The sequence below is a fragment of the Odontesthes bonariensis genome, chromosome 16 (assembly GCF_027942865.1).
Source record: "Odontesthes bonariensis isolate fOdoBon6 chromosome 16, fOdoBon6.hap1, whole genome shotgun sequence".
Taxonomy (NCBI): domain Eukaryota; kingdom Metazoa; phylum Chordata; class Actinopteri; order Atheriniformes; family Atherinopsidae; genus Odontesthes; species Odontesthes bonariensis.
The window spans coordinates 14,557,523-14,573,646 of record NC_134521.1 but is presented as its reverse complement, the minus strand read 5'-3'; the positions used below and the strand labels follow the sequence as shown (position 1 = coordinate 14,573,646).

Genomic DNA, 16,124 nt, shown 5'->3' with positions numbered 1-16,124 from the left:
TGTCAGAGACTGATGACGTCATACAGAAAACAATTACTCTATTAAGTTATTGCTGCTAAAGGTGCTTCTACAAGCTACTGAATCATGGGGGTGAACGGACCAAATTACATCCTGATATTTAAAACCTTACAATTGAAGGAGGGTGAATTTTCTTTTTCCACATGGCTGTACATACTTCTGAGGTTCATGAAAGGTAAGCAATCCACTGAAAACATTACCAAGAAACATTGAACATGATTATTTCCTTTTAATTGTAATAGCAAGCTGAGGAAGACTCCTACATTACTGGCATGAAGTTGGAAACATTAAGACGTTCTCTGTACATTTACACAAATCTCAAATAATCAATGTCTCTGTGAGGATGTGAAAACCTGTTTTTAAAACCCACGCCGCTTAGTGTCGGCCGGTCTTTCTTTCTTGAGGAATAATTTTAAAACAAATTCTTCATTTACACAGTCCTCGTAGATATTTTCACAAACTTAACAAGAGAGGTGGCAACTCCATTTTAAAAAACTGTTCAATAGAAAAAAGGTCACAACAATACCGACCGCATGAGGTCTTTTCATTATCACTTCATTAAATCCTGAAAAATAATAATATGTTCCACATCTGTTCAACAGTGGCTTTTTAAATTTAGAAAAATAATAACCGCATGGTAAACGGATGTCAGTCCGGCTAAGTTCATTTCAAAGGCTAAAAACAGAAATGGTGCCCTTCGGAGGACCAGAATAATAAACAACTGACCCATTTTCATCAGGCTTCAAACCCTAATAAATATAGAGATCAATGTGTGGAATGCGTAAATCAGATCTGAAGTATCGTTGTTCATGTGACACAAAGCTTCAACTAGTTTTAACGTGTGGTCTTGCTGGTGAGGTTTTTTCCTTTAGGGCAGAGTTTGCATGTTAACCTCCTCTGGTAATCTTGTGTTATCGTGCGATGTTGACGGCTGCAGACGCTGGAACTGAACGGGGATCAGAACAGTTTGATCATGCTCTCTCTGGACTTGCCGACTCCGACCCACTTCACTGAAATGAGAAACAACACAGACAAGAGTGTGAGTGGCAGGTTTGGCAAACGCGGAGGCCGGCTCGGTTCCCGTTCCTCCATTAACGTAACGGATCGCTTTACGAACCTGGCACTTGCAGGAAGTCCTCGATGAACCGAATGTAATTTTGCGCCTGTGAAGGAAGCTCCTCGAAGCTCCGGACTGTCTCTGTGCTGCAGCACCAGCCGGGCAACGTCTCATAATCCACCGACACCCGCGTCAAAACGTCCATGTTTGCTGCAGCAGAAATATTAAAGGCTTCTGGTTAATGAATTCATCAAATGACTCTATTCAAAGCTGAAAGCTGGACGACTGCCCTTCGCAGGTATTTGCCGTCTGTTAGCAAAAATCAACTCTGAAAAAAAAAAAAACATACTGGCCACAAAAATGTGGGACAGAAAATCTGAGCAAACAAACTGTCTGAATGTGGCTCGATTGCCAAATTAGGAAGCAAAGACAGAGGGGGTGTTTATCACCCTCAAGCTCAATAACTTAATAATTCAAGCTGCCTACTTTGGAAAAACAAATAGAGCTAAATAAGATAAGTGAGCCTTTTTAAGTGCTGAAAAACACACGATGTTACAGTTTCTGCTGTGAATAGCTGAACCGTGTAGAAGAGCGACTGAGGGACACATTTATCCACCTGCAGCCAGTCTTTACAGTATTTGTGTTTCCGCTGTTCATGGATAGAGTTTTTAAACATTTAAAAGTCAGGCTTGACCAAAAAAAAAAAAAACTGACTGCAGTCTGAGTATTTACCGTTTTTACACACAAACACCAGAGATGTTGGAAATAAAGTGGTAACATTTGAATTTTTCCTGCAGCTGTTGTTTACATCGGTAACATCCCAGTGGGAGGAAATGCAGGGAGGAGGGGCGCAGGAGCAGCTGTCCGGAGCGCTGTGTGTGTTTGATATCACTGAAAAGCAGGCACATGTTTGGGTTTGCAAGAATGGGCGTCCATTTTCTTTACTGATCCGGAGAAAAAATGAATTAACTGAAAAAAATAAATAAATAAAAGAGATGGAGAAACTGAAAATGAATCAGTAGTTGCAGCCTTTCTCCATCTGCATTAAACTCCACCCCACCTGTCTATTTTAAGGGTATATAGTTTAAAAAAAATAAAAATAAAAAATATAACGCTGTCTGAAGTCTTCACCAAGTCAAAAACACTTTGTTTGGGGCCTCAGAGGTTTAAACATGTATCATTTTGCCAGCCGTTCAGATTTGCAGGGTAATAAAAACCACACATCACAACTCCCAGCTCAGGCCATCGCCCTCAGGCCTCCTCGTCTTTATCCTCTCACAACTTCAAGCTCAAATGATGCTGCATTTCTTGTAGCCTGAAACTGGGAAGTCCAAACAACTGAACAACAAATTCTTATCAGCAGCCAAGAGCTCATTTAACTTAAGATGGCGATGAGCTAATACTGCTCTAACATTAGTTTAATGCTTTATATACATTGTTATGGTAAGTGTCAGTTTGGTTTGCAGGTTGTGCGTGCACTGGCTTCAGGTGACTTCCTGCACGCTCTACAATTTCTACTGTAGCTGGACATTTCTTTAAGAAAGCACCACTTTCTTTGCTGAAGATTTTAGAGATAAACATCACACCTGGGAAACTTGGCAGAGGTTCCCCATCAACCTTATAGGTCACGCCCACTTTAATCTCAGGGAGTGTGTCCAAAATATCCAGCTTCGTGAGGGCAATCCTGCAAAAAGAAAGTCACTATTAAGCTTTGATAACGGACAAAACTGTTTCAACAACCCCAGTAACAACGTCAACGAGGGAGGGTGATATTCTGAAATGATCTGGATCCTTACGCAGAGAACCCGTTGACCATGTGGGCGTATCTGACCAAAATCAGATCCAGCCAACCACAACGCCGCTTCCGGCCCGTCGTCACTCCGAACTCTCTCCCTCTGGACTGTAACAGCTCACCGATCTCCTGCACAACAGAAAAAGAAAAAGAAAAGATCTAGGAACTATAGAGAAGCATGTTTGGTTATTTCTACTCGAATTCATGCTGACTCAGACCAGTTTGATACCTTCACATCTGTAGGAGAAGTCAGCAGAGCACACATTAACTTTTCAGTAACACCATGAACATCACACGCACACAGACACGAGGGAGCTGATCAATGCTGTCACAGATAAGCTTCTTCATGGAAATAGATCTCAACTGTCTCACCACAGAAAGCTGAACAACTGGTGGTCTCATAGCAACCAGGAAAAGTTATAATGAATACAATTTATTGGAGGATGAGTCAATATTAGGCTCACAGTCGAAGCTGCGCTGCTGCGACATCAACAGCCTGAACGGGAGATGATGTAGCTGCTTCCCAAACGTGTTTACCTGCGGATCGTGAACATTAGCCCGAGAGCCATGCGATGAATTTGATATTTTAACCGAAACATCTCTTCAGCCTGCAAACACTTACCCCCAAGAGAGAAGAAAATGTCAATAAAACCGATTTATGTCTCTTTCCACTTACATTAAGTTGTTCTGTTGGGAAAGCACCCACGCCCACCCGGGTCGTGTAGGCTTTGACGACCCCGTAGACTCGACCGACGTAAGATGGAGGCACGCCGAGGCCGGTGCACACACCTCCCACAGTGCAGTTAGAAGACGTCACAAAAGGGTACGTCCCTGAACAAGAGGCACGTATCAGTTAACCTGAAGGGGGGGTAAAGGCAGCCATCCATCGGTTGTACACAGGTCATGTCGCTCACCAAAGTCAATATCCAGGAGAGCTGCGTTGGCCCCCTCCACCAGGATTTTCTTACTGGGTCCAGTAAGAGCTTTGTGCATGAAGTACACACCATCAGTCACCAGAGGACGAAGTCTCTCTGCATAGCTCTGAAAAAAACAAAAAGGCACCATTCACTGTGCGGTCATTTCTTTTAGTATCCTCCTAATATCCTGATATTGAGACATGAGCCCAGTAAGTTTAAATGAGGAGATGCTTCCCGGGCTGCTTTATAACATCAGCCGTCACTCATGTGAGCAGTCCCGACTTTCGTTTTCATTTTATTGTGAATCATAACCGTCTTCTGAGACATGGGACAAAATCTCTCTGTAAAGAACCGGGTTAAATAATAAGAGTGAAAGGGCTCGCCGTGATGAGCCGCCCTCACCTTCAGCTGCTCGAGTTCACTGTCTATGTCGACGTTGAGGTTCGGATACATCGTCAGGAAATGTTCCGCCAGCTTACGGAACCTGCGGAGCACAACCGGGACAGCGATTAAAGGCTCGTTCACATGTCTTCATGCGAGTTTAGGCACAGGCCCTCTCTGGTCCAGTGAGCCTCCACAAACCGGCTTTAAAGCACAAAAAGACTCTCCTGTACAACGGCTCCGTGAGATTACAGAGAGGCAGCCGTTTCCTGATGTGTACCACATGCGGGTGTTGCCACCTGCTGGCAGCCCAAGGTACAGGTTTAAACAACTTATCAAACCCGATTATCCGTTTTCTTCGTGGTCCTCCCACAAATGTAGAGAGCAGCTCTATAAAGATTTAGCTGAAATGCTCTTATACAGTATTTCTGCGCTTAACCTAAAGTATTGAGAAGTTGATCTAATTTTTAGAAACAAATACACTTTCAAAAATAGCTGCTCATCACAGACTGTCCAAATTAACAGATATGTTGACCTTAAATATTCCAGCTCATTCTGAAATTCATGAAAAGAAATGAGTGTGAATAGCAGCACTACTTACTAACATGGATACTAAGTGATAGTCTTACATGCAACACTTTAACAATAATAATTAATAGTAATATTATGAGGAAAAATATAAAACAGTTGTCATTATTGAGTGTTACTCAAGCCCAAAATACTGTTTCTACACATTTAAACATTTATTTATAACCTCGAACATGCACACTGCTCCCTATTAGAGCAGCGTTTTGTTTGTGACCTCTGATCAGACCATGTTGCTCAACATACAGATAACACAGTCCATTCAGAAGAACTGATACCATCATGTGAGTTCAACAGCTGGTCATCTCATGCTGTAGCTTTGGGCAATATTGTGCCAAAAACACAGCTGCAGGAGGAAGAATCTGTAGTATAATCACACAGCCAAACAGAGCTGGGTTCAATCGACCCATCCAAAGAGCAATAATACAACGTTAGCCCTTTTCACGCAACCCGTTTCAGGCTGGGAGTGATTTCTGTTGTGTAAATACAGAGACAGAATGGAGTGTCGAGGCTGACGTGCCTCTGATCTGATCTCAGTGCTACAAAAGATATTTCTAACCAACACATTTCAGAATCAACTTGGCAACATCTTAGCAACATTGTGCTCTTTTTGTCCCCCCAGAAGGTCACGAGGAACACGTTTGACATCTTTGGATATTGAAGCTGCTGAATTGACTTACGGACGAAAAACAAATGCTACTCACACGTACAGACCCGTTTTTAAAGCGATTACAAGCGTTACCCTTACGTAATGAGGTTGGGACAGTCATGTCCCAATCCCAGCAGCAGCTGCTTTGCTAACACAGTCTTCTGATTCACAGAATGTTGTATCTGTGGATGTATCTAACGCTCAGTTAAGACAGTTTTTCCACAACTTCAGAGGACTGGATGTAAACGTGTAACTCGAAGGTTGTAATCTGCCACCTCATCAGCTTTGTCATAATTAGTGAACCATTAAAATGAATTCACGGGACATAAATCCCAGAAGCAGCAGCATTTTTCCTTAAGCTACACATGTAAAGAACACTCATCTTAATTCACAACTGTTTAAAAATGTGTCCAAACAAACACCGCAAGTTTAATCTAATTCCGAAAGGAAACACTGAACAAGACGCTTACTTGTCCTCGAAAACCTTGAAATCTGAGACGAGGTCGCAGACTCGCAGACCGTTCCGAGCTGCTTTGGAGGAGTAGGCAGGACCAATTCCCTTTTTAGTGGTTCCCAAACTAGAGAAGATATTAAAAACACATTAATACACACAATAAACTGTTGAATAAAAATGAAACGCTCTCGTTTGAGCGGACTTGCGCACGTCTCCGTACTTTTTCCCTTCTTGCTGCTGCCGCTGCTGCTCCTGGATGCCATCAGCAGCTTGGTGGAAGTTGAACACTGGAGGTGGACCGGAGGAGACGGGTCAATAAAAGCACATTTCATGTTCAAAAACTGGAAGGAAAAAAAACGCCAACTCACCAATGTGGGCACGGTCGGAAATCTTTAACCTCTCCTCCCATCCTTGTAATCCTGCATCAAATACAGTGAACATATTCAGTGCCTCACATGTGTTGTTCACAGCTGATGTACAGCACCGGGCAGAAGCTTTGAGAAAAACCCTCACATGGTTTCTTCATTACCAAGAAAGTTTTTAACATCAGCAGAAAAAAAACAGTTTGCACAGCTCTATAAAGCTTTAAAGTCAATATTTGGTCTGATCCTTTATTCTCCAACAGCCTGAACCCTCTTAGAGAAGCTTTCTGTCATTTCTGTAAGTAGTCTTCAGGAATAGTTCTCCAGGCTTCTTGAAGGACATCCCAAATCTCTTCTGTGGATGTTGGCTGCATTTTGTTCCATTCTCTGTCAACATGATCCCACACTGCTTCAGTAATGTTGAGGTCCGGGCTCTGGGGAGGATTCATCCCTCCATCAGACCTGCTGCCACTGATTTTCAGTCCACTTCTTGTGGTATTTGGCATAGCTCAGCCTTTTCTCCCCGTTTCCCTTCCTAAAGAATGGCTGCTTCTGATGAGGCTTCAGCCAACAGTGGATGGATCAACTAAAGGCCCAGATGCATCTCTCAGGTCTGGGACTTTATTTCCACCATTTCTTAGGAACATCACTTTCAGATACTGAAAATCTGAATTTTAGGCCCGCCACTTCTTCTTTTGTCCTCCACATGCTCAGGTTCCTCAAATTTTTCAAGAACTCACTGCTCACCACACTGAGATATGTCAAGTTTTCAGCAAATAGCTCTTTGGGAATCCCCTTGTTGCTGCAAAGACACTATTTTCTGTCTGTCAAACTGTGTTATCTTTGACATTTTTCATAGACGCAACTAAAGAAATGAGAACAAATTATGCGTTTCTGCTAGTAACAAAGTCCCTAAAGATATGTCTGGTATGTGTAGACCCAACACTGGTTTGCTTAAATTAAACTAAATCAAAAAAGCACATCCCTCTGAAAACAGTCACGTAAAAGGACTGAATTGGAAACTAGTGAAAAAGCAGCTGATGTCCAAAGAAAAGCCTTTAAAGACCTTCAGAAAGCCTGAAGAACTATTTAGGCCAATTTAAAAGAACAGAAGAAAGTCAAATATAAAGAAATGATGAGTGGGTTAAGACTTTTGCACCGTACTGCACATTTAAAAGAAAAGCAAGCCTCACATACTTATAGCTTTTTCTTTTGTATCCAAGCATCAGTAGCAGTGAGATCATATCTGATCATATCTGATCTCACTGCTACAGCAACGGACACTTTACCTTTGCCTTTACGCAGGTTCTTTTCAGCCTCATCAAACAGACCCGGCAGGTGGATCACCACTCCGTTACCTGCAATATGAAATGGCATTTTTAACCATAATAGGACGGCTGCATCAAATCTGTATGACAAATGTACTATTTCCATATTTCTTTTTTTCAGTGGAAAATCATAGCAGTCATACATTCTGAATGAACAATGAACAATAATTGGTGCGTTTCTTCTGTTCTTTGCTGCTCCGATGTGGTCTCTATTCATGTGGTCCAACTCACTTAAACTGGGTTATTGTGACGGCTGTCTGTGATGCTGCTGAGCTTTATTGTTTGAGAAACTCTCCTATCTTTAGGTCATCTCTAATCAACTCTTCTACTGAATCAGAGCCACTCTTTAAAGAACATAACAGCGATGTGATAAGGCTGCCAGCGGTCGCCCTGATGTTCGCCCACATATTGGCTTTATTGTTTTATTAGTGGGACCTTTTATCATCCAGACAGTTTCAAGTCTCCAAAGGAGGCATTGTTTCCTACCAATGAAGGAGACAGCCTTCTTGTTGAGCACCCCACTGGGAAGTAGGTGGAAGTCATACTCCACTGAGTCCACGACCACTGTGTGACCTGCATTGTTGCCTCCCTGCAGAAAGCACAAAACATTCAGCTTTGTTGCACGGCAGTTTTTACATTAAACACAAGGCCGGAGGCCATGGAGACAACAGAAAGCATCACACTGAGGACGGCTACGAGTTGACTTTGTACAGAGGGTCAAATGACTCAACTCCCTTTACGAACTGTTTCCAGCTGGCAACAAAAAAAATATCAAACCCACATTTTTTTTTTAAACATGTTGAGCTGCTTCGGGGTTGACGGGCGGTCGATGCCTTACATAACCAAACACTGCATTCAATGGAAAAGCTTATCAGTATGTGGAGGTCACTTGTTGGGTTAACTAATCTTTTCACCGCTTAAGTAAGACTGAAAATCAAGAGAAACAGATTAAAAAATACAATGCTAGCACGAACTTAGCGCTTCCCCATCCGGGAGGTCAAGGAAGGTTCCTGACGTCAGGAGGAGGTCATGAATATTTAACGGCTGCTTAACGGTTCCGACTTCTATTTTAAAACTACGCGAAAATGGGATTTTTCTTTTAAAACAGCCGTGAAACAAAAAAGGGGTACAACTCGACGCTGCGGTTGGGTACCTGGCACCTGCAAACGATATCCGCATCCATGGCGAGCAAGTCCACCACTTTTCCTTTGCCCTCGTCGCCCCACTGCGCTCCGAGCACAACGGTCACTTTGTTCTGAGGCTCCTTCGGGGTGCGGAGCGAAGAGTCCTGCTGGACGCTCTCCCTCGGTCGTTTAACGACCGGTTCCCCGTTCAGAGAGCCGGCCTCGCGTCCGTTAACGTTAGCCATGTTGCTCTCGGATGCCATGCTGCCCTCCTTCTCCTTCTGCAAACCGGAATATCTTTTTACCGCGTTCTCTACATCCACGGGAAGTCGTTTCTTCCGCTCCGCCACAAGATGGCGATGTCTCCTCTCGTAGCTCTCCTTCTTCTGAGTCAAAACATATTTATGACTGTTAACAGCATAGATATAACAGTCATATATTTAATCTGTCGATAAAGCTGCTTGCATGAGCTATAATCGAATCACAGAGTAAAACATATATATCAAACTTGCTTATTTTTCTTGTTAAAATTATAATTTAATTAAGTACAACGTTTACAAAGAGCACGCACACGTAACATGATTCACTCCTTACAACTTCCGTTTTTGGTATAAAATCCTAAAAAAAAAAAAACGTTTCGTTTCGAGCTCTGGTTTCAGTTAATGGAAAAGTGCAGAGTTTGTTCATTCTTTGCATGAACTATCATGATACATTACTGTATGCATCTGTGGGTCTGATTATATTCCTCCTCCACTGGAATGTGCACCCATGTATTTTTCTTTTAGAAATAATCAGAATCAGAATCACTTTTATTGCCAGGTATGTGAACACCCACCAGGAATTTGACTCCGGTTTCACTTTGCTCTCTTGGTACAAACTGATAAGAACAAACAAGCATAGACACAAACAAAAAACAAAAGCTATGTACGTGACAGCCTGAGGGGAAAAAACTGTTCCTGTGTCGGCTTGTTTTGGCGTACAGAGTCCTGTAGCGCCTCCCAGAGGGGAGAAGTTTAAACAGTTTGTAGCCAGGATGTGATGGGTCTGCAGAGATGTTGCCTGCCCGTTTCCTGACTCTGGACAGGTACAGGTCCTGGATGGAGGGCAGGCTGACACCAATAATTTTCTCTGCAGACCTTGTTGTCCGTTGCAGTCTGTTCTTTTCCTGTTTGGTGGCCGATCCAAACCAAACAGTGACGGAAGAGCAGAGAACAGACTGAATGATGGCAGAGTAGAAGTGTGTCAGCAGAGCCTTGGGCAGGTGGAGCTTCCTGACCTGGTGCAGGAAGTACAGCCTCTGCTGGACCTTTTTGATGACGGTGACTGTGTTGGTCTCCCACTTCATTGTCCCGGGAGACTGCGGATCCCAGAAACCTGAAAGTTTCAACAGCAGTCACAGTGTTGTTGGTGATGGGCGACAGAATGGGGGGGCTCCTCCTAACGTCCACTGTGATCGCCACAGTTTTGAGTGTGTTCAGCTCCAGATTGTTCTGACCCCACCAGCAGACCAGCCGTTCAACCTCCTGTCTGTAAGCAGACTCGTCACCAACCTCAATGAGGCCAATGACCGTTGTGTCATCTGCACACTTCAGGAGTTTAACAGACGGGTCTCTTGAGTTGCAGTCGTTGGTGTAAAGCAGGGGTGTCAAACTCATTTTCACCACGGGCCACATCAGCATAATCGTTGCCCTCAAAGGGCCAGATGTAACTAAATGCAATGTAAAATAAATGTAACTACTCCTTAATGTTAAATAACTTAATTTATTACTTATTCAAGTTACAAATATTACATATATATTTGCATAGATGTAAAAAAAAAATATGTTTGCTTGTTGCTCTGTTATTATATCATAAATCCTTTTAATTTGTCAGGTTATGAAACCCACATCAACTCCATCAATCAACGATCAAACTATCCAAGTGAATAAAGAAAAATAACATCAGACATAAGTTATGACATTTACTTTGTTAAAAACTTGAAATATCAAACAAAGCTAGCTTTTACTGCCGCATTGTTTTCAGTTGTGGCTTTCGCGAACACATACCAACACATACCAACACATACCGTTTTTTCTCCTTGAAGCACAAACACGTATTCGCCTTCCAATCTTTCTTGAAACAGAAAAATTGATGCAGATGCCCTTCCATCTGCATCAGTTTTTCTCTTCCTGGACATTTTGGGATCATTATTTGTATTTCTCAATTCCACTTGTTGGGAAAATCGCATCGATTTGGAAACATTGCAGTCCAGTGGCGGGATGCCATAACATATTCGGCATGCATTGTGGGAAATGTAGTTTTTGGTCACTGCACGTATTTGACTTATTTACTTTTAGACCTTTTAAGCTCTCACGGGCCACATAAAATGACGTGGCGGGCCACATTTGGCCCGCTGGCCTTGAGTTTGACACATGTGGTGTAAAGGGAGAAGAGCAGTGGGGAGAGTACACACCCCTGGGGGGCGCCAGTGCTGATAGTCCAGGTGCTGATAGTCCAGGTGCTGGTTGTGATGCTCCACAGCCTCACCTGCTGCATCCTGTCACTCAGGAAGTTTGTAATCCGCTGACAGGTGGAGGAGGGCACAGTAAGCTGCGTGAGATTGGTGTGGAGGATGTCTGGTACGATAGTGTTGAACACCGAACTGAAGTCCACAAAGAGGATCCTGGCGTACGTTCCTGCAGGGTCAAGGTGTTGAAGGATGTACAGTAATGCAGTCCCATGTTGTTATAGGGAGTTTTGTGTGCTTGCATGGCACAAATAGACGCCTTCTCACAAAATAGGGACATTTAAAAAAAGAGGAGATGGGGAGGGGGAACTGAATTAGTTACAGGGAGCCGCCGAGTGAAGGTGTCCCACATATGCATACACATGTATGACTCAATGTTTTTTAAGTCAGCGTATGACATGCTAGTATGTCGTATGTAGTATCCATACAGCTGCTGTATGGGCAAAAATAATCTCCTCTTCCCAATGGAGAAGCAATAATAGTCCTGGTGCTCAGTTGTTTAACCTAGCATCGACAGTTTAGCACAGATTTGTAACTGAATATTATTCCTCTCAGTCCTAAAATGCTGGAGGTAATACAGAGATGCTAAACAACCAGTTATCATTACATTGTTGTATTCACTGTTTAGTCTCTGTCTCGGATGTATTTCTTATTCCACACAGGTGCAGAAAGGGAATCTTTCTGCCTAATGCCAAACTGATCTGGTGTGAGAGACAACAGGATGATCTTCTTTTGTTGTCAAATGGCTGAGAGCTTTTAATTAGGCCCCACTAACTTCTGTCTTGGTACCCATGTTTCCATTTGCATTGACAGCCCTGTATGTCCATAAAAAACCCAATGTAGTAAAATTTTACCACTGCCCGTTTTAATTTCACAATACATGTATTGTTCATCATCCTCAGGGCTCTGAGCTCTAATGTAAATACAGAATCTGTTTGAATTCAAGAAGTCACATATACAACCATATGTTAAAATGTAAGCATTGGGGTGGTGTTATGCAAGGTTTTAATCTATGTGATAAACTTTTCCCTGAGTGTTTGAAATCTCATTTATTACAATCAAAGGCTTTGTTAGCATCTAAGGATGGAAAGATTTGTACACAATATACTTCAAGTTAACTAATTATAATGATCTTAGTTTGAAAAAATTCTTACAAAGAGCTTCGTATCACTGTTAAGCAGAAAAATGAATCAACAGCCGCTGAGATCAAGGCTCCTTTTTCTTTGTTGGTGAATAAAAGATGCAACTGCAGAATGCACTGTGGAGCCAGCACTATCTAATTACAGAAAAAGCCAATACTTCATTATCAAACGGCACATTACTTTGTGGGAGGGTTTTTACTTATCAATATGAACTGACAGTTTACAAATGAATATATATTCACAGTTGGTGATGTGCACAATTTAACAGTGTCAAGCTAAATGATTTGGGCCCTAAGAAGGCATCGCTATCAATAATGGTGGCTCCATCCTGCAAATGGGGTCAAAATGTAATGAGTTCCACCACAGGGTGTAACCTCATTGATCTGTAACGGCAGATTAATTTGTTAGTGCGTTGAAGAGGCCACAAAAATGTCAAGAGACTGTAAAACAAAAATATGTGTAAAGGGTCTGGAAGACAAAGTCGTGAACTGCGGCACCTCGAGGGTCTTTGAGCGCTTTGAGGCCCAGGAATGTGCACAACAAAAGTCAAAGTACTTAAAAACGAGTCAGACGCAGAGATCCCTGGTGTTGCTTTCAAGTTTCAGCTTTGTTTCACTTCAACAGCCAACACAACTGCAGCCCGGGCATCACAGAGATTTTGTTAGCTGCCAGATGGCAGCTTCATTCTCAACATAGCAACAAGGTCTTTCCCATACCAGGTCTCTGTTACTGTTTTGTTTTTTTCTTCCAGCTATATATCCCAGTGCAAATATGTATAGAAATCAAAACACCGGAAAATAAACAGAGTGTGTGCCAGCAGCTGTTCACTGGTTTATCTTCTTGGCAATGAGTTGTTCCTTAAAAGCTGTCTGATAAAACAAAGTTTATGTGTTTGTGTTTGTGTTTTCAGTAGGAGTTTGTAGTTGAACTATAAAAGTTTACTGCGTGATTAGCATTTTTCTTATGGTAAACTGCATGAAAGCCACTCACATATTACAAGGACGTTTGTGCCATGAGCAAAGATGAGACTGGAGCTGAATGTTGATACAAATTAATACACCAACTGGCGACAATTCACTTTTTTTTTACTGCTTCTCCCAAATAACACAGAACAGTCTGATGAACGTGCGAAATGCAGAAGTGACAGTTTGATGGTGATTGTCAATCATAGTTGTTTGATGGTGATTTAGTCAAACATCAGATTTGTTTGCAGGTTGGGTTGAAAGGAACATTGTTTGATTTATTACCACATCATAGCTTACGAGAACATCAATTATGTCCACGTTAAAACTTGGAGCTAATCACGTTTATCTTGCTTTTAAATATTAACTTTTAAAGTACGTGATTGCATTCATGAGAAAATAAACCCGAGTATAGTAGATGTGGGTGTGAACTTGACTCTGGGAGGCTTCTTCTTCTTACTTTCATTCACAGACGCTAAGAATGTTTCAGAACCTGCTCTGCTTCAAGCATAACGTGAGGTCAATGAATCTGTCTAAGGTCAAATTCTGGTAGTTGGTGGAACATCAGCGTCTTTGCTTATATTTAAGTACACCCAAGACAAGTTCTTTATTACCTCAATTCATTTGAGACATATTTGTCATTGAAGGTTTTTTTTATGGAAAACTGAAACATGCAGAAGACAGACTCAAAGACCAACTCATTCAGGCTTTATTTACTATAAAAAACACTTCAAAAAAATGAAATCCCATAAAAGTCACATTTGACTCACCAATGCAACGGCTCCGTGAAAACATGACCTTTTGGTGTGTATCTGCACACGCTCAGGAGGACAAACACAGCAGTGGCCTACAGAACTGACAGGCAGATGTTGAACATCACTGGCTGTCAATTCATAGGTCATCACCTTGTGCCCCATCACTCGTCAGCTACTTCAGCGTAAAACTTCACTGTAACAGCAATCTTCAGGAGAGGAGCGCAGGCTGCGTGTCGTGTTTGGTGGCTCTCTGCAGGTAACAGCATCTCCACTGGAACAGCCACAGCTTCCACATGGAGTTGCTGTTACATCCAGCAAGCACCAGAAGCCTCATCGTTGGTGTTACAGATGCACAGACTCACGATCGGCTCACGCGTCCAGGTTTCTCCAGCCAGAGAGAAAGAGCAAAGAAGGAACAAAGAAAGCGTCGAGGTCGACTCAGGATCTGGACTTGGAGGCAGCTGCTTTAGTAGGTCGGGAGTCTCTGCTTTCGAGTGACTTTGACCCGGCAATTTCCTCCTCCCCAGTTTTATTGCCCGAAGTATAAATGGCATCATTGCCAACACTCTTCCAACAGCACGGCCAAAGGGCCAAGGCCTGTAGAGATAACACAGATTTTATGGTAGTTGTCAACATGAGGGCGAGTATAAGGGTGTGTCTGACCTGTGTACCTGCAGGCCCTGCGTTTCCTGCTTTTACTGACATTGGCTTCATAATCACTAAAAGACTGGCTTCACACTTAACACTACCAGCTAAATCGAATCTAATTATTTCTAAGTCCTCCTGTAAATTTGCTATTTTTCATCCTGTGCTCAGCTTACAGGGGAACATAAACTCAGACATGCAGTAAAACGGCACAGCACAAGGCAGGTGAATTATTTCAAGTTTTCTAAAGCCATCTGCGGCCGTTTCTTGGTTGGCTTTTATTGAAGTGATTCAAAAAAGGGAGACTGTCTCCACTGCTTTCAGTCAGAAGCATTTACTTTATTCCTAGTTTGTTTTATTTAGTTGTCCAAAAAAAGCTCCTTCTAAAGTGGTTAAACGTGAATTCTTAAATGTGTTCACTGGAATGTTAAAGCTGAGGCTGGGTTTTACCTGTTTCTAAGTTTTTCTTTGACTCACCTTCACATTGGCCGTGGCCTGGTGGACGAGGCCAAAGGTTCGGAGAGCGGCAGGGCGCTGCGGCACAGGAGGTCCCGGGCAGAGAGCGCCGGGGCAGGAGAACGAGCTCAGATGAGTAGAACGGCATCTGGCAGGGCCAAGACAGGTGAAGACGCAGAGAGTGAGCGGCAGCCACGGGAGGAGCCGTTTTCAGTGCATATGTCAGCAGTGACAGCGAGGCAATGGCAGCGAGGCAGAGCAGCCAGTTTAAGAGATCAGGAGTTGGTGGAAGGTTAATTATTACATCTGCAGTCAATATTTAACAGGCCCAGCGCCCTGCCCCTCAGTCCAACATCCTGATTCCACACTGACTGACACTGAGGGTTGGGCCGGCGTCAAGCACATCTCTTTTGTTGCCTGCAGAAAATATGTATTCAACACCTCACACGGCCTCATAGAAATAAGCCGCTACACCTTCAGTGAAATGTACTTTTCAGAGGTTGAAATCCCTTTATAGTGTAGAAATTTCTGACAATAAATAAGACATGGACAATTCTTCTTTTTTTTTTATACTGGAAAAGAGACTCCACTGAGCCTCCACCATTAAGAACGTGACGACTTGTTAAAAGACACTTTTGGTGTTTGAGCTGTAAAGTAAGTTGGTAAGATGGAGTTTGGTGTACACCCAACGCACATTCACAAGCAGAACTCAGGGGTGTGAAGCAACAGCACACGAGGAAGGAAAAGACTGTGGACTGCAGTCACGATGTGAGATTGAATGAAAGGCAGAATGAAAATGTTAAAGATTGGTAGAGGGCACTTTCATTCATGCAAATTATTAATAATCTAATGATTTATAACCCCTTTAAGTACACCGGGACAAAAAGACACCAAGTGTAAAATGTTCCTAACTGATAAATTCTTGAAAATTCGTGTAATTCTTTAACTTTAAGGTGACAATAAAAACAGCCCCATGTGACACAAATCACTG

General features: G+C 42.6%; 1 protein-coding gene across 1 annotated transcript; it reads right to left on the bottom strand.

Annotated features, from left to right (window-relative positions):
- Positions 1–227: 227 nt before the first annotated feature.
- On the bottom strand, positions 228–9,002 carry adssl (adenylosuccinate synthase, like). The gene is made up of 13 exons (XM_075486327.1): positions 8,697–9,002; positions 8,030–8,132; positions 7,505–7,573; positions 6,222–6,272; positions 6,074–6,140; positions 5,870–5,977; positions 4,187–4,268; positions 3,782–3,908; positions 3,544–3,698; positions 2,872–2,996; positions 2,662–2,759; positions 1,136–1,285; positions 228–1,028 (listed from the first exon to the last, which is right to left on the bottom strand). Exons 1-13 carry the CDS (start codon positions 8,928–8,930, stop codon positions 976–978), a joined length of 1,422 nt encoding a protein of 473 aa, XP_075342442.1. The 5' UTR covers positions 8,931–9,002; the 3' UTR covers positions 228–975.
- Positions 9,003–16,124: the final 7,122 nt, after the last annotated feature.